At 37.8% G+C, this 18,724-nt stretch overlaps 2 protein-coding genes across 9 annotated transcripts in view; one reads left to right on the top strand and one right to left on the bottom strand.

The window, feature by feature from the left end:
• The window catches only part of PRPF4B (pre-mRNA processing factor 4B), a 42,571-nt gene extending 39,699 nt beyond the window's left edge, over positions 1 to 2,872 (top strand). The window contains exons 18-21 of one of the 6 annotated variants that reach the window (XR_008382393.1): positions 125 to 211; positions 467 to 539; positions 987 to 1,032; positions 2,686 to 2,872. The gene's annotated coding sequence lies outside the window, so the exon portion shown is untranslated. Of the gene's footprint in view, positions 1 to 124 lie in introns of all 6 variants that reach the window. The other 5 variants (XR_008382394.1, XR_008382398.1, XR_008382395.1 and 2 more) reach the window with 5 other exon arrangements.
• A 3,198-nt stretch (positions 2,873 to 6,070) lies between these two features.
• On the bottom strand, positions 6,071 to 15,158 carry FAM217A (family with sequence similarity 217 member A). 3 transcript variants are annotated; one of them, XM_053602032.1, is made up of 5 exons: positions 14,938 to 15,158; positions 13,776 to 13,928; positions 11,885 to 11,969; positions 10,563 to 10,633; positions 6,071 to 7,767 (listed from the first exon to the last, which is right to left on the bottom strand). In XM_053602032.1, exons 2-5 carry the CDS (start codon positions 13,892 to 13,894, stop codon positions 6,558 to 6,560), a joined length of 1,485 nt encoding a protein of 494 aa, XP_053458007.1. In that variant the 5' UTR covers positions 13,895 to 13,928; positions 14,938 to 15,158; the 3' UTR covers positions 6,071 to 6,557. The 3 variants fall into 3 exon arrangements, with proteins under 3 accessions (XP_053458007.1, XP_053458008.1, XP_053458009.1); XM_053602033.1 differs by having other exon boundaries at positions 13,832 to 13,928; XM_053602034.1 differs by lacking the exons at positions 10,563 to 10,633; positions 14,938 to 15,158 and having other exon boundaries at positions 13,832 to 13,862.
• Between the last annotated feature and the right edge of the window lie 3,566 nt (positions 15,159 to 18,724).

The raw sequence follows: 18,724 nt of genomic DNA, 5'->3' as shown, positions 1-18,724 counted from the left end.
AAATCCTACAAATTTTGTCAGTTTTCAGTGTAGTGAGATTATTCCTGTAGGTTATGGGATATAATTCAGGATTTAACTAATGTTTCTGCTATTTTCTCACTTTTCCTTTTGATGGTGCGGAAAGAGAAAAAGGAAAACGGGGCACAGGCCATTCAACGCCTTCTCCAAGGGGTCTGATTTGCTGAGACACCAGCTTCACCTTCTTAACAAGGTTATTTCTGACAGCATGTGTAGATAAACATTTAGCAACAATTTAAAACAAAATCATGTAAATCAGCTTGGTTTTGCAACACAAAGGAATTTGTATTTTTAACGTGATAGAAGAGCATTTGCAGAAGTATATCTACTCTATTCTGTTTGGGGGTGAATTAAATGCTTGTCTCCCTGAGTAATATGGAAAATAATCAAATTTTAGGGGCTTAAATTATATTTTTAAATTGTAAATGGGATTTTTTTATTCACCCAGGCACCTAATTACAACAAGCATGCACATTTTGGTGCATTCAAGAATGGAAAATCAGAATAGCAGCATTCTTCTGGTGGGTTTTGCTCCATTTAAAGACATGAAATGACCTACAGCCAGGAAGGTGATAGATGATATAATAACCCAACTCTGAGCCTACATCCCGTCTCTTCATGGTTTAGACTTACTAAAATAAATACAAGGTGATTTTCATCTTCAGGTAGAGTGAAGCCTTTTAAATAAGGCATCACAGGTGCAGCTTTTCCACCTCAATGAAATGGGTAGTGATTTTTCCCACCATTATTTATTTGGGTGATAGTATGCTGCATATTCAAGCCTTTTGTAGTTACTTTTCACTCAGATAGTTAAACATTATGATGCTTCTTGTGATAATATATGTCTTTATTTTAATGTAATTTTAAGTAAGTTAACTTCCACTAGAAACAGTTCATCATATGCCTTCAAAACTATTACCTATTCCTTAAAAAACAAAGTTGCTTGTTACTTGTTCTTTGTGTTTTAGGTGCAGCTCAGTGGAAGATGATGACAACCAGAAGACATGAGCTAAGGTTTCTGTCCCATAAAAGATTAAAAAACAAAAAAGAATCCTCCATTTAGTTTTTGTCTAATTTTTTTAGTTTTCAGCATTATGATTTGGGTTTCATTAGTGTTTGGTATTTAGAATAATAGTGCTATTGTGTTCATCTGTTAAGTGCCTGTTTTATCATACTTCCTGCCTTTACCCTAATTCTTCCTCCCCTAAAACAAAAATAGTGGTCAAATTTAGTGATACACATGTAGAAGGCTCTTAGATGATGAAATTCCATTTAACACATCGTTGTCAAAATTGGATCCTAAGGATTATTAGAAAAACAGCAATCACCAAAATAGCATATATCTAACGGTAATCTTCGGCTTTAGGTAGATGTAGAAGAAACTTAAATTTTAGTAAAACTGTTTAGCTCCTTTAATACCTATTCTCCAACTTTCCCATTTCTGACCTTGTTTTTAGCAAATGCTTCAATCTCATAGTAGACAGAATATTCAGAACTGTTGTCAGTTTTTCTTCTTAAGGGAGGTGATACTGTAAGATTTTTTTTTTTTACATCCCCCAAATTTAGCATTTCTAGACTTACCTATTTAAAGGAACTCTGTAAAATGTTGTTATATACATGTACATAATTGTATTAGAATTTGTAATTTTGCTGAGGCAGAAATTTGGAACTCCGCAAAAGACCTCTGTTAGATTGAGGTCGTTTAGTGAATGATGCTTCTTAATAAACCTGCATTCATGTTTCAGAGTAGTTATAGTTTTCAAGTACATTTACCTATCATTAAGGTTTTTATTACACTTCATGGAAAAAATGATAGCAAGTGCTCAGACTTGAGGGTTCACAAAAGTCTTAGGAATAGCTCTCAAAGTTCTTATAGTTGTAGGGTTGGTAGAATAATTGAGATCTGGAAAGCATATACATTTTAAATGCACTAGAATTTCTTGAAGGTCAGAAGAAATGAGGTCAGAATGTTGAGCTTAGTATTTATAGTTACCCTTTAAATCCTTATTAATAACATCCTGTTTCTTCGTTCCCCAATAGCTATCTCCTTTCACTTTCTGTCAAAATAATTTTAAGATAATCCAGTTTTTATCTTACCATTATAATTATCACTTTTTTCCTTACAAAAATACTCAGGACACTTTTACAATATGAAATTATTTATATAATGTCTTATGTAGGTAGATGTAGTGAAATGTAATATTCTCGGTGTAGTTCCATATTTTCATTCTTCCTATGTTGTACCTATATTTTATCATCATTTTTAAGGAATATTCTAGCTGTGTATGAGTAAAAATAAAATCTCTGAACACAAAGGAATTATATATATTAAGATTTAGGCAGTTTAAGAATGCCCTTTTAAATATTAAAGTAGGAAAGAAGCCATATATTCAAATGTGTGATTTCCTTCCTTTAGTTAACAATGACATCATCACCAATTTGGCTTCATAAATGTGTTTCTTTCTTAATAGTGTCCCAGTTCCAGCTTATATTCAATATGAGTTTTATTGTCCTTCTAGATGGAGTGTCCTCCTTATAGAAATGTTCACAACAATTTCATCTTTTTTATATGTCAATAATGTACATTAAATTAGCTTTAAAATGTTCTTCAGTTACTTTGTTAGACAATATTACGGCATCCTTAATTTTTCTTCTCCTTCTATATAGGGTAAGGTACTGTTCTTCTGAAGAACCTTTCCATTTAGTGATCAAGATAATGAAAGCTGATCTCTGAAAATACTCAGATGTGTATTCTAATTGTTCATAGTATCATTTGAATTGTAACTTGCATTTGAGCAGTGCATGTTCCCAGTCACAACTTATTGGGACACTTAATAAAATATGCCTATTGTTACTATATTGTCTCCTGGTTTTATCTTTGCTTGAGTTTGGATTTTCCTCACAAACATCATAACATGTTCAAATCACTAGGTGCAGAACACTAAGGGTATATTATATTCAAGTTGCTGTTATGTATGTTTCTGCTTTGGTTTTCCTAGTAATCGAAACATAATAAGTGATGAGCTAACTCCCTTTTTTACAATAGTGTGAATTGATTAATTGTCCATATGGAAGACTGACAAATCTTGGGCTTTTATGCTTAATCTGCCCACTTTCTCTTTCAAGGACATGTTTTAGGCTTTTTTTTTTTTTTTTTTGAGATAGAGCCTCAAGCTATCACCCTGGGTAGAGTGCCATGGCATGACAGCTCACAACAACTTCCAACTCCTGGGCTTAAGCGATTCTCCTGCCTCCACCTCCCAAGTAGCTGGGACAACAGGCATCCGCCACAACGCCCTGCTATTTTTTGGTTGCAGCCGTCATTATTGTTTGGTGGGCCTGAGCTGGATTTGAACCCACCAGCTCAGGTGTATGTGGCTGGTGCCTTAGCCACTTGAGCCACAGGCGCCGAGCCTTGTTTTAGGGTTTTAAAAACAGTGAATAAAATAACAGCAACAGGGAAGTTATGTGACTGTGATAGGGCATCTGGTTTTACAGAATACTCTCACCCCAGCTAGAACTAACCCCATCTCAAGGCAAGTAGAGGCTAGTCTTGTTCAGTCATGGCTTTAAAAGAAATAGGTCAGATTATATATTGGCTGGCCTTGTTAAGGCCTTAGTTGTAATTTTGGGGGGCTATATAATCATCTAAAGTGGCCAGTGGGGTCGTCGTAACTGGTCCATTCTAGGGAAAATAGTATGTAGAGCAATGACTTTCAACTACTGCTGTGAGTGGATCTTAGATGTACTGTAAAAGATTTTAAAGATCATTATAATTATTTTCCAAAGAAGTTAAAAGCACATTCAGTATACTTTTTTTTTTCACCAAAATAAGTGTGCCATGGAAGTTTATAGCTTCGAGTGTGCTGTGAGATAAAGGTTGAACAACACTGATAAGAGTGTATTGGTTGAGGACCTTTTATGTGTGTTTCTCTTGTTAGAAAGTCAGATTTGACCTCACAAAGACCCAACAAGGGACTGAGAAAGTATTACTGGAGAGCTAAACATAAAAAGTTAAGGGCAAACCAAGTTAATCTAAATTTTCCTGAACAAAATTTATGTGTTTTATAAACTCCACGTTTTGTTCTTCAAAGATAATGGTAGAAGTTGGGTTCATTTTTCCCATTATCCCCTCTGTGGTGACCTCTACATTTCATTAAATTAGTATGTGTTGCTCATTTGAACCAAGTCTTTTCCTGTGTTTATTTATAGGGTAAAGTTGAGATGGTACATTTCTAGTCTCTACAAACTTCCCACTTCTGGTCGCTTTTCCATCTCCTATGCCTACTGCCAGTGCTGGCCTCCAAGGAAATTCAGTGTTTGTTTTACTTACACCATGTCCTTGTGCTTGGCAAGAAGCAGGACATTAATTTGTTAGGAATTACTATTTCTGCACTTTGAATAAATTAGTTCTGAGGCAGCTCATTCTTAAACTAGTCTGCTTTCCTGCATCATTCTTACCTCCCTTGTGTGTTTTTTTGAGTATCTGCTATATGCCAGATAGTTTTGCACTTAGGTCATTTAATCCTCAAGTGATTATGAAATTAAAAGATACTCTCCAAATCAGAAAAGGTGAAGCACGGAGTGGTTAAGCAGACTTGCCAAAGGTGTTAGAGCTGTCAAGTGGCAGATACTGGGTTCAAATGAGACAGTGGTGGTGGAGCTGTCACTTCTATTATCTCATGCATAACAACAATGATGAAAAAAACCCTTTGTCAGTCATACTCTTAAAATTTAGGGATATCTTCTACCTGCCAGATACAGTAGTGAACAAAGCAGGCATGCCCCCTTTTGAAGGTTTTTGCAACCTTCAAAATTTAGATTGGTAATGAAACTAGAAAAGAATGGTTTACAAAGGGCTGGTAAAAACTAAGGGTCAACACAATTTGAAAGGAATTGCAAGAATGAGTAAAAGTGGTTGATGGGAAACAAAGGTCACAGTTGGAATTGAGTGAAAATGTAAATCTGTTTTGTATTATAATTTTATAAAAAGGATATAACGCTTTGGATTAATGAGTATAATTCCATTATACCAAGGGAATCTGACCAGTTTATTTTCTAATGCTGTGTTGCTTTTGTATTGCTATGTTCTAGAATATTTTGTGAAATTAATTTAAAAATTAAGCATGCTGGTGACCCATTTCTAAAACAATTTGACCCTTTTTCTAACGTAGAAAAGAGCTACAGCTGCTCTCCCAACATTTATTTGAATTAACCCTTAATTCATCTCATACCATCCCATAAATAGTCCAACTCATTTGGGGATGTGATACACAAAAACTTAATAGGGGCTGTGTGTGGGGTTGGGTGGAGAGAGGTTATTTGGTACCTTTGGATAATATTTGAAGTTTTAAACCCTCCACCTGCGGCATATGGGGCCAGTGCCCTACCCCTTTGAGCCACAGGCGCCACCCAATCATGTTATTTTTTAATGTTTAAAAAATTAATTTCAATTTACCAACTATCCATTAAAACCAAAGCACAGTGTATCCCAAAACATCCAAACCTTTGATTTACACATGTTGCATCAAGTCTTTTCCTTTGCACTTTTGAAAGTGTGATCCAAGAACCACCTGTATTAAAATCACGTGGAATGTTGCTTATGATTTGTCTGTGGGTGCCACTTCTGAAGATTTTGTTCAGTAGGCTTGAAATAGAAGCCAGGACTCTTTTATTTATTTCTCTGATTCTTAGATGCAGTAAAGTTTGTCAATCAGGTAGTTTCCCTTTTTCACCTGTTAATGAGTTAAGCTTTAGCTATTTGAGAGTTTCAACTAACCAGGGTTAAAACTTAGAAACTTCAAAGTTCCAGTAATGTGAGATTTGGGCTGCTCTGTGGACAATAATCTTACCCAATTTTTCATTTGGATAAGATCATTGTAAATTTTTAACAATTTATAACTATCAGGTCTGAATGGAAGAGGATTATTTCATGCCCAACCCTGTAGTTGGGGCACCAAAGAGAACTGATCTTGTCATGTATGAAACAAAGAAAAGGCCTGGGAAATGGAAAGTTTTAAGAATTTGGGAGGAAAAGGTCTTTATTTAACAGAACAACTTGAGCTTTGAAGGGGGAAGCAAATTCCCAAAGGCTAGGTCAAAATTTGTGGAGACGGGGAGAGGAAAAAAGTTACCAGAGTGAGAAATACTTCAAAAATCTCAATAGAGGTAACTGTAACTCTTGTGAATATAAAATAAGACACAGTAAAAAAATAACTACAGCAGCAATAAGTCAGTTACGCCATTTATCGATGATGGAATTATATTGGGAAACTATAAAAAACAATCTTTTGAATAGTTTACTAAGTAAAACATTTCTTTGAAACATAACATGCAAAAGATTGTCAAATATGTCAGTATAGTAGCCCTTGGATTTATAGACAGTGGTGATTTTCACAAATTCCACTCCCATACCACATCAAGCAATTGTTTTGTGTGATTTTTTTTGTTTCTTTAATACTTTTATCTCAGAATAATGAACTATATCTTAGCTGAGCTTCTTGGAATAGATTTGCTCACACTGAGATGTATCAAAGAAGTTATTTTTGGTCAATGGGTGAGTACTTATCCTTAGTAATAAAAGAAGGTGACAAACAGTTTAACTTCTGAATATAGAATGGTCTATTCAACACTATATTTTTTCGGTAGAGTTTCTTTTTGGTCCTTGGTCCTTTAATTTCTTCCTTTAGACTGTCAGGAAAAGATAGAGGTACAGGTGAAACTGGTATTGGAGACCTTGGTGGCAGACATCTTGTTGAGACCATTTTAACTAGCGATTGAGTTGTTTGGGCAGTAGTAGGCTTAGATGAGAGTTCTTGGCATGGATTTAAAATGGAACTTTTGGGATTCTTAAAATCATCGTAAGTTGCAATCAGTTGTTTTGTTGTGGATGAACTTTTTAGAGATGGTGGTCTAGAATCCCATTTATATTTGCCAGCATTGCTCCAATTCCATTTTGAAGTATTTTGTTCCAGCTTGCAAGTACCAGAATTTTTTCTTTTTTCTCGACTTTTTTCTACACAAGTCGTCTGAAGACTCAAAGAGTCGGAAAGTTTTGGCTGTCTCACTTTTGGTATAGCCTTGGAGGAAGAGGGTCGTTCCGTAACTGCTGGAGTACAGAAAGTAGTTTGTAATCTTGGCCTCTCTTTTTGTATAGTCATATGTTGTAATCTTTCTAGTTCCAGTAAACGAGTTACCAAATTTTCAATAGAGTTTTCTGGAGGTTCCACTGTCGCTTTCCAATTTTCAGATTTTGAGAGGGCTAACTTGTGCAAGTCCAGAGAATTTAAAGGAGGAGGGAGAAAATCAGGATATGGAAATACTTCATTGGGTTCCTCAGTGAAAGATTCTTCAACGTTTTCTATTGTTTCTGGCTTTAAGTTCAAGTCCATCTTCTTAAAATAGCTAAGTAAAGTATCACTTGCTTTCTCATTTTCTGATAAATCACTTTCATCTGTTAAATTTTCTTCCACACTACTGTTTCCATATTTCAAATTCCAATTTGGAGCAGATAAAGTTTCACCATTGTTGTTTTCTATAGTTGAACATGAATTCATATGAAGCTCATTTCTGTCCTTAAAGTCTCCATCAGCATAGGGCCAGCAGAGACCTAATGAAACTGGCAATCCAAGGTCAGGACCAGCTTGCTTGTCAGTTGAAGCACTTGTCAATGAGTGGTTCAAAGTAAAAAGCCTTACAGGATTACTGGTTACATTAAAGCCAGTTTCCATTGAAGATTTTTTGAATTCCCTTAAAAAAATAATTTAATTAATGAATGGTTTGTTGACTAGAATTTAAATGCTATTAAAATATGATTAACCTTTATCAAATCAGTTAATGTTTTCTTCCCAAAGGCATATGTGTAGCTAACAGAAATACATTATTTTCAAGATGTCCTCTAATTATACACAACTATATAAATTTTGTTAGTATAGATTCAAATATTAACTAGGTATCCTTTTGTGCAAGCAAAGGTAACTAGATGATGATACCTCAAATAGCTGTCACTATGAATAAACACTGGGCTAAAAGTGGCTAACTGTATCTATTTGCCTATATTATACATGTATATGCAATTACAGTGAAATGTTTATTAACCCAGAATTAGATATAAAAGGAAACTTCTAAAGAATGTAGTTAGGTTACTTAACAAAGCCTTCTATGTTTGCCATTGGGATTTTTTAACTAAGAAAAAAAAGAAAGCAGGGTGGCACCTGTGGCTCAGTGGTAGGGCGCCGGCCCAATATACTGAGGGTGGCGGGTTCAAACCCAGCCCTGGCCAAACTGCAACAAAAAAAAATGGTTGGGCATTGTGGGAGGCGCCTGTAGTCCCGGCTACTCGGTAGGCTGAGGCAAGAGAATTGCCTAAGCCCAGGAGTTGGAGGTTGCTGTGGCTGTGTGATAACGCCACAGCACTCTACAGGGGGCAATAAAGTGAAACTTATCTCTACCAAAAAAAAAAAAAGGAAGCAAACAATATATATCAAAACTTATCAGAGATATAATCCCAAGTAATTTTCATCTAATGGGCCTCTTCTATTTTAGGAATAATACTTCCAAAAATTATATTAAAATTAAACTGTAAAAATGTCAGGCCATAGAACACAAAGTTTTGTAGATTTAAGAAAACTTGAAGTATTGACATTGAAACATTTCATGTACTAGCTGACATATAGTCTTGATATCTTCTAGCTTCCTTTAAGGCCACTTTATAATAAAGATAAAAGTAATCTAAAAGGGTTCTGAAAAATACTTTCATTTACAGAAAATGATAAAAATTTACTCATTTAGCTAAATACTAGGTGTATTGCCTTGCCTTCTAAAAACCACAGGAAAATCACCTTAAATTTATAATTGTTAGTAGACACAAGTCACATAGTATAGTAAAAACTCTGGAGGCAGAAGGCCTAGGCTTGAACCCCTTTGCCAGAGGTGAGTGAGCAAAATGGAAATGATAATGCCTACATCAGAGGTAGTCTGAGAAGTGAGACAATTTATACACATACACTTTGCAAAATATTAAACACTAAATGAAAGTTATAATTTTATTCTTTTTATTTGATTATATATTGAAGAGAAAAAAAATGTTTTAGAGACAATGGGGTCTCTATCACTCAGGCTGGAGTACAGGGACATGATCATAGCAGTCCTCCTACTTCAGCCTCCCAAGTAGCTGAGACCACAGGCATGCACCCCTAGGCCTGGCTACTTTTTTTTTTTTTTAGAGATGGGGGTCTCACTATGTTGCCAGGCTGGTCTTAAACTCCCTGGCCTCTAGGATCTTCCCACTTTAGCTTTCTGTGTAATTGCATTACAGGTGTGTACCACTGCACTTGGTTGAGAAAAATCTTAATACTTTATTGATCCCAAACTGCCATCTTCTGCAACATTATTAAGCAAGCCTACCCAATGTTACCTGCAAATACTTATCAAAGACATTGTTTTATTTAGTCCTTACAACAACCTCATGAGACATGTGCTTTTTATCTTTCACCTTTTACAGATAAGGAAATTGAGGTAGAGAGTGGCAAAGTTTTTTAAGTGGTGAAACTGGGATTTGAAGGGTGGTGGAAACCCATGCCTATGATCCTACCCAGTACATTCTACTGAATCAATTTATATTTGCTTCTCTGCTACAATGATGAAATTTGTTCACTTCATTAGACCTCTTACCTTGAAATCCTTGTTCCCAGTTGAGTTCTGTCACAAAGAAATACCCTTTCCTGTCCCCCTCAGAACATTAGTCACCATAATTTCCTTTAGCATTTCTTGATTTCTCCCTTGTTTTAAGATAAGGTGAGCTTTACCCTAGGCCTCCAGGAGGAAAAATCCTCTGGCTAAGAGATAGCTGCTATCAAGTGAACTCTATTGCTGAAACTAGATAAAGTGGAGGCCTGAAACTCAGGATCCATGAACTAAGATACTATGTAAAAATGACACAAAGCAGTGTTTATAAGTATTTTCAAATGCTAGTAATCTATATTTTCCAGAAGCATGCTAGTTTTTTCTAATGTGCAATAAAGTTTGAAAACCAAAAAGTTAAAAGCCAAACCTAGGTAAGGTCTATAGTGGCTATGGGCATGGACCAAGCTTTTATGGCCTGATTCTACCATTGTTAGTAGTGTCACTTTGGACAAGTTACTTGCCACCATGCTTTAAGGCCCTCATCTGTAAAACAGGATGATGATAACAGTACCTACTTATAAGACTGGTGTGAGAGTTAAGTTAATACACATAAGCAATTAAATAGTTCCTGGCATATGGAATAGTACTTCAAACAGTTCCTTTCCCTTCAACAAGTCTAAACTCTACCCATCTAAACCTTCACTGTAAGGGCACAGTAAATTCTTATCTCTTACCTACTCTGATTATCTTGTTCTGTCTGCAGCCACTTCCTAGTTTAGGGTGAATTTCTATTGTTTTCCATTATTCACACAAAATTTTTCTCCTGCTTGTTTGTATCCTTGTATTTTGAGTAGTTAACTTAGCTGTATTTAAATTTATTTCAGTAATTTAGGGTTTTACAAAAATAAATATTCTCTTACTTGTTCTCCATAGTACTTCCTTCAGTGAAAGGATAACTCCATAACTGAAATATCCCTTGTTTAATAGTATTCTGAGAATAGAAAATTCATTAACAATATTTTAATAACTACAAATGATTTAAAAGTAGTATTTTATCAGTATGATGAATAAAATCCCACTTGTGTTGTCTTGTGAACATGCTCTGACAAATTAAGTTCTAGAATCAGTTACTTTATTGGAATTTCTAAATGGTTCTGTAAAGCAGCAGAAGACTTTTAATTTTAAGCACAACATATTTCTGTTCCCTATTCTCATTCCAAGAATGTCTAGTTCTTATTCTAACCAAGGGATATAAAGTCCCGCGATATTCCCTTTATACATATAGAAATGATTTGTTTCAAAAAAAAAAAAGAAATGATTTGTTTCTACTGATTTCAACAGGAATCAGTCACATTAATTAGATTATTTTAATCTAATTAATGCTGTTAATCTATATGCAGAATTTTTTTTTTATTAAATCGTAGCTGTGTACATTAATGCGATCATGGGGCATCATACACTGGTTTCATAGACCGTTTGACACATTTTCATCACAGTGATTAACATAGCCTTCCTGGCATTTTCTTAGTTATTGTGCTAAGACATTTACTTTCCACATTTACTAAGTTTCACATATACCCTTGTAAGAATGATGTTAATCTAATTAATGTAATCTATTATAAATACCAACTAACCAGTGTTAATTAGGCTTGAATATCATTAATAGTTTTTATTTTACAGTTGTGTTTTCTATTTTGATCAAAAAAGGTAAATAAAAAGATTAATCTTTTTCCACTACTTCAAAACAAAGTATTAACCATTTCAACTGCTTCAAGACATCCTGAGTGTTCAGACTACTTCCCCTTTGGCAATGACTATAAAAGACTATATTCACTAAAGTACAGTAAAGTTTAAAAACCAAAAAGAAGCCAAACCTAGTGTCAATTACCATTTATAGTATTGTTATGTTGAACACACCTATTATAACAAAATATTAATTCAATGACAAATTTGTAGCCCTGTGAAATAGTAAAGGCTTGTTTGAAAATTCTACAGAAATGAAACTTAAGATTTAACTTTGAGGAAGAAAATTTTTTCAAGAACATACATATACTTTTAAAACAGTATGTTTTGTGAATAATTTAAAACCAAATATTTATCCTTACCTTGTTAATTTTGCCTGAAAGAATGTGCATGAAAAAATGACAATTAATAGTTACATAAAACTGTTATAGTCAAGACAAATCCCCTTTTAATATGGGTGATTATTCCAGTATAAATATGCACATCTAGGATTTCTTACCACCTGCTGCACTATCTCGTCCAGGTGGGAGGTTTTTATTTTCAGAAACTGGTACTTCTGAATCCAAATTCCAGTGAGGTAAGTTCTAAAACAATATATTTTTTTTTTTAGGATAAACTTAACAGTAAAAAAACTTAACAAGTTCAAATATATACTTTTACATGCTCTTTGGGTAAAGTATGACAAAAGACACAAAGCTTCATGACCCCCTCTCCCTCATTATGAGAATATAGAATATGATCAGCATCTTGAAAGACTTTTATAATCATTTGTGATTCTCATTTTGGCAAAAATAATGATACAGGATTTCAAAATTGATTTTTAAAATGTATTCTAATGAAATGTCCTCTTCAGTGTATCTCTGCTACACAATGACACATTCATCCAATCTTCTGTATCTGAGTACCAGATCTGACAGCCTATAAAAATCTTTCCATTGATCATAGAAAATCTCTAATCCTCACATTATATTTCACACTAACTGTCCCACTACTTATTTTAGATTCCAGATGTTGAGAAACACTTGGGAAATACTCAAAAGAAAGGTAAAAAATAAACGAAAGGGGAAAGGTACTAATTTTTACTGAGTATTTATGATTCACACATTGTGTAGAATGCTATGGGAGGAAAATGTAAGATGGCTGTTGGGGAGAATTATAATTTATTCTGGAAAATGGAAAGTGAAAGAGATGATTAGTTTATATGAAAGTAATTTTCTTTTTTTTTTTTGAAACAAAGTTTCACTATGTCACCCTTGGTAGAGTGCTGTGCCATCACAGCTCACAGCAACCTCAAACTCCTGGGCTCAAGCAATTCTCTTGCCTCAGCTTCCCAATTAGCTGGGACTAAGGTGCCCACCACAACGCCCGGCTATTTTTTGTTGCAGATGTCATTGTTGTCTAGCAGGCTCAGGCCGGGTTCAAACCCTCCAGTCTTGGTGTATGTGGCTGGCGCCATAACCACTGTGCTACAGGCGCCCAGCCTGAAAGTAATTTTTAAACAATGAATTCAGTTTCCAGCTCAAATAAGAAAAGCTTTTGTAAATTAAGCTCTAAGCAAATGAAACATTGGTATTATTGGTATCATCTCTACATTAATACAGCATGAGGATTTAATTTACCCACAAAGAGGTATCTCCTAATAGCAAGGGTAGTCAAACATTAAAAGAGACATCACAGATCATCTTTTTCTGGAGGCTTTTGAATAATAAAATTGATGAAATTGATTCTCTTCTCTCTGGAATAATATGTATCAGGTTTAATCTATACACCATAATCACCAGGGGGAGCTTTTTAGAAATAATAGTTGCAAAAAAAAATATGTATATATATAACTACAAATTCAGTGGGATAAAGATGAGGCCTAGTGATCTGTAGTTTTAAACCTCTCAATGGATTCTCAAGCTGCTTTCAGCTGTGTGATCCTGGTACACTAATACACTAAATATACATGTGAAAGAAATACCCTTATAATAAAATAGTAAAGGAAAGTTGATGAAAACTGTCCTGTTGAGATTATACAATAAAATGAAAACAATCAAATTTGTCAACTGGTAAGGAAAGCTAGTCAGCTAGTTAGCAAATTTCTTAACAGTTTGGGACTTGATTGTACTTTTTGATAACCCACCTTTACCAATATTTTTCATAAAGTATGTGCCAGAAAATAAAAAAGCACTGCCCGATTGATAACAAAGTGTCATCTTTAACAAAACCCATTTGCAACTAGAAATGTTTTTTGAGATTTTTCTGAAAGGCTGGCTAACTTTCCCTATGTTAAATAAAAATTTTCCACATTGCTATTCCAAATGTGCCAAGAGGAAAACTCAGGACAAACTGCTCACAAAGCAAAAGCAGCAAGGGTTATCACCATAGTAAGACTCACTAAGAGTTACCTCTTAGCAATGAGGGCTGCTGACCAAATGTTTAAGTTCAATGGCATCTGCCATACCTCATGAGAGATGTTTGACACACGCAGGTTGGTGCTACAGTTCTCACCATTTCTTCTCCCCATTTTGTTGTAGCTGCTTCTCTGTTTCCTTAAAATCCTATACAGGTTGTAAGAACAGGCACATTTATGGGTAAAGGTCAACATTTATGAAAAAGAAAGCATGAGCTTTGACTTCTTAGCTAACCGAGGTTAAGAAAATGCTTAAGCTGAAGAGGAACTAGGGGGGCAAGGCAGGTGACAACCTGAAATCAACCAGAAACAAGCAGCAAGCCAGACCAAAAAAGAACACAGACAAAAGTAAATGGGAAGATCTAACTGACAGAAGAGTAGGAAATTAAGGTCAGAGGTGAGAAAGGAGATAGCAGCTAAGAGGATAAAATATGCATTAGAAAAAATACGGTGAATTATCTGGAACTTGTAAAACAGGGCTATGAATCCTGTTTTAATCATTCGAAACAAGTGCTCCAGTTGAAAGCAGGGTTAATCTTAAATAATGGCACAGCAAGCACTCACTCCGTGCATGTTTCAGAGAACTAAAGGGCCCAAGGGACCAAACTGTATTTTCCACACCAAACTACCATGGTGCCTCAAACACGCACTACCGTTTAAGGTAAAAGTATTAGAGAACTAACAATAGGACAAGCAGTAAAGGACTGAGGTATAGCTATCTGGAAAGAATCACAAATTAAAGCCACAGCAGTAATCAGTGTATTTACTAATCATTTACAATTTATTGTCTCCCGAAGAGAAAGGTGTATCCTGAAGAAAGATGAGATATAGTTCAGGATTTGAACTATGTATGCCAGGCACTGGGTTAGGAGTAAGGAGATTGCTGGTTAGGTGGCGCTGCCTCAGGCCACCCAGGTGTGTGCCTTGGAGGAGGGCGCCAAGAGACTGGAATAGGCCAAGGTTCCTGAAGGAGGGGCCTGGAGACAAGTAGGCCTTGGTGAGCAGGGAAATGAGGTTCAAGGGCTGGAGAGGGTGGTGCCAGGCCCACAAGAGAGTGGGCCCCTTTCCCTCTTGGGCGCTGGCGGCCTCGCTGAGCAGCCCAGCCCACGGGCTGCAGGTGGGGAATCACGAATTGCCCTGGGACTCGGGCCTCTTACCCTACGGCGCCGCAGGCCCACGTGTCCTCCCCGGCGTCCTCTCCGAGGGCGCTGCCGCCCCGAGGCCGGAGCCCCTCAGTGTGTGGGGCGAACGGCTTGGCTGGCGCCCCCTCGGACTCGACCTTCCTGCAGTGGACGGACAAAGAGGGCAGCGAGCGGCGGCCGGCCGCCGGCGCGGCGCCCTCAGCCGTGAAGGGCCTATGCGGCCCGTGGGCTCGGGCTCGGGCTCGGGCTCGGGCCCGGGCCGGTGCCGGGGCGGGGGCCGGGCCCCGGGCCCAGACCGGGCCCAGAGAGGCCAGCCTCGCCCGGGGCTGTGGCTCCGCGGGCTTCCCCACCGGCCGGGTCGCTGGGCAACGACCGCAGAGCGGAGGCGCCCGGGGCGGCCCCGCGTTCCACCGGATCCACCGGTATTCTGGGGCCACGGATCCGTCGGCGGTCGCCCAGGCTCGGATCCTCTGGGGGATCATCCGGCCGCGGAGCCCTCGGGACGCACGACGCTGCCGGGGCCGGGAGCCCAATCTCCGGTTCTGCCCTTGCTCCCCGCCGGGCCCTCTCAGGGGCTGCCCTGCCCACTCGGCCATCGCGGGGTGGAGGGGCGCCCCGGGCTCCCTGCGCAAAGGCCTGAGCCTCCCCGGGCCTTCGTGAGGCTCCTCCTGCTTTCCCCGAGGCTTCCCGTGCCTCCTCGTGGTTCCTTGGCCTTCCAGGGCCTCCTGGACTTTCTTGGACCTTTCAGGGCCTTCCTGGCCCTGCTCTGGGCCTCCTGAGCTGAGGGCTCCGCGTGGCGGCCAGTAGGCCTCTGGTGCCCAGGGCTTAGTCCTTGGGCCTCCCCTCCATTGCCCCTTCCAATAAAGCCGGGAGGTTTGCCCTGCACGACTCTAGACAGACCATATAGAAACATGCATATATATGTAAAGTTTTAACTGTGCTTATTATATATAATATAGTAAATAATTAAAATGGAAGAACAGTATACCTGCTGAAAGCAAGCCCACCTCTGGTCAGTTTCAGGTCAGTCATCGGTCTTATAATGGAAAGAACAAAATTTATTCTTTGCTGATCTGGGATACATGTATATAGCAGGAGCCCCATTTTGTACCCCCTAATGCATGTATCTGTACAGTTTCATGAAGTTAAGTGGAAAGAAAGGAAAAGAATATACCTCTCTATATAGCTCCCTTTCCCACATCAGTTTGATATAGAGAAAAACTTAAAACTAATTATATATGTAAGTACAGTAAATGAACACTGAAAATGTCACTTATAGTTTTTCTAATAAAGCATTGACATCAAAGAAGAAATTTTTTCAATCTTTTTGCTGGTGATACCCTCATGTTCTGTCAGGTTGAACACCCAGCTCTAAATTCAAAACCCAAAACATTTCAATAAGCATCTAAATATACTGGTTCTTAACATTTAGGGTAGTGTTTTTCAAGCTTTTTAATCTCACGGCACACTTAAAACTATAATTAAACTTACGCAGAAAACTTACGTTATAAAAAACGTTGATAAAAAAATATGCTTACTGTGCTTTGACCTTCTTTTGAAAATAATTAATGATCTTTAAAATCATGGCACACTTCTCAGGGCACACCAGTGTGCCATGGCACCCCACTTGAAAATCACTGATCTAATGGGAAGATATCCCATGTCCCTTTGAGAATCTTCCCACCTATTCACTACCTGTTGAACACAATTTCAATGGTTTCTCTGATCTTTGACACCCTGCTCCTATCTCCTTCCTCTGTATTTTCCATTTTCCCTTCAGAAAAGCCTTCCCTTTATTTATTTATTTTGCAGTTTTTGGCCTGGGCCAGGTTTGAACCTGCCACCTCCGGTATATGGGGCCAGCACCCTACTCCTTTGAGCCATGGGCGTTGCCCAGGCCTTCCCTTTAAAGAAGCCCTTTCCCACACACCTTACTCTATTTCATGACTTTATTTACTTCTTTACACTCTTTTACAGTTTTGATTGTTAATCTGCCTTCTTGTCTGTTTTTTTTTTTTTCTTTTTTCTTGTCTGTCTCTCCCCAGTAAAATATAAAACTATGGGACTGGGGCCTTGCCTGTCTAGTTCATTACTGTACCCTCATCACTGGAAAACTGTTCTGGTCACTCTGGTTGAAATAGCCATTATCAAAAACCCAGAAAATACAAGTGCTGGTCAGGAAGTAGAGAAAGGGGAATGCTTATACAATGCTGATGGGAATGTAAAGTAGTACAGCCACTATGGAAAACAGTATGGAAGAACAGTAGGAAGCTGCAAATGGCAATACCATATGATCCAGCAATCCTTCTACTGGGTATTTATCCAAAAGAAAGGAAATCAGTATATTGAAGATAACCTAAACTTGCCTTACTTTAAACCTGTACCACTTTAGCTAATCCTGTGTGAAGTCATTACATTTATGAATGAAGTAGGATAAGGTAGATGCTCTCTATCTCATGGCATTTTGCAAACTCTTTCATTAATTACAATAGAGGTGGTCTAATAAGAAGAAAAGAGCAAGCCTTGGACTAATCACTTCGCAGGGCCAGCATGCCTCACTGCCCACCTCAATTTCTCCTTCTGTGATAAAAGTGACAACATTGTCACAAAGCTACTTTGGAAAGCACCTTGACATACATTCCTTTTTATTATCCTGGATTGTGCAAAGAAATGTCAGTAGCAACTTTTCTTAGTTTCTAATTATTCTGGAGGGAACAGGCTTCTAATTGAGACTACCTATTTCAGTATCTTTCATGTTCCAATATTACCCATGCATTTGCCCCCATCGCTCTTTGTTCTTCCCTTCAGTATTGCCAGATCATGTCTGGTTACATAATACAGGAGAAGCTTGTTCAAGGTGATTATGTAAATATTTTCAGAAAGAACAATATTTTCTGATTAATAATATGCATTTTGGTTTACAAATAAGATGCTAAGCCAGGCAGAAACCTTTCAATTCAATTATGGGCAATTTGTATTTAGCATATGGTTTTGCCAACTAGTGTTTTTCATCTTTTTTTTAATCCTGATTTAGGACTGTGTCTATGAGCATGCTTTTTTTTTTTTTAAGAGACAGAGTCTCACTTTGTCACCCTCACAGCAACCTCCAGCTCTTGGGCTTAGGTGATTCTCTTGCCTCAGCCTCCCAAGTAGCTGGGACTATAGGCACCCGCCACAAGGCCCGGCTATTTTTTGTTTGCAGTTTGGCTGGGGTCAGGTTCGAACTCACCACCCTACGTATATGGGACTGGCACCCTACTCACTGAGCCACCAGTGCTGCCATTTTTTTTTATTTTTTTTTGAGAGAAGGTCTTATTCTGTCCAGGCTGGAGCACAGTGATGGGTGTGGGATACAGTCATAGCTCTGTATACTGTAATTTTTTTTTCTTTTTTTGAAACAGAGTCTCACTTTGTCGCCCTTAGTAGAGTGCAGTGGTATCACAGCTCACAGCAACCTCAAACTCTTGGGCTTAAGTGATTCTCTTGCCTCAGTCCCAAGTAGCTGGGACTACGGGCACCCGCTGCAACACCCCGCTATTTTTTTGTTGCAGTTGTCATTGTTGTTTTAGCAGGCCCAGGCCAGGTTCAAACCTGCTTGCCTCGGTGTATGTGGCCAGCACCCTAACCACTGATGTACTGGTTCCAAGCCGGTATACTGTCATCTTAAATTCCTGGGCTCAAGGGATCTCTTCCCTTGGATTCCCAAAGTCCTGAGCCAGATCCATTCATCTTAAATATTCTAACTTTCTTGCATTCCTAGAATTCCTGTTTAAGAAATATATATGAAAATGTTTCCAATTTC

This window comes from Nycticebus coucang, chromosome 9 (genome assembly GCF_027406575.1).
Source record: "Nycticebus coucang isolate mNycCou1 chromosome 9, mNycCou1.pri, whole genome shotgun sequence".
Classification (NCBI taxonomy): Eukaryota; Metazoa; Chordata; class Mammalia; order Primates; family Lorisidae; genus Nycticebus; species Nycticebus coucang.
This window is presented reverse-complemented; position numbering and strand designations above follow the sequence as displayed.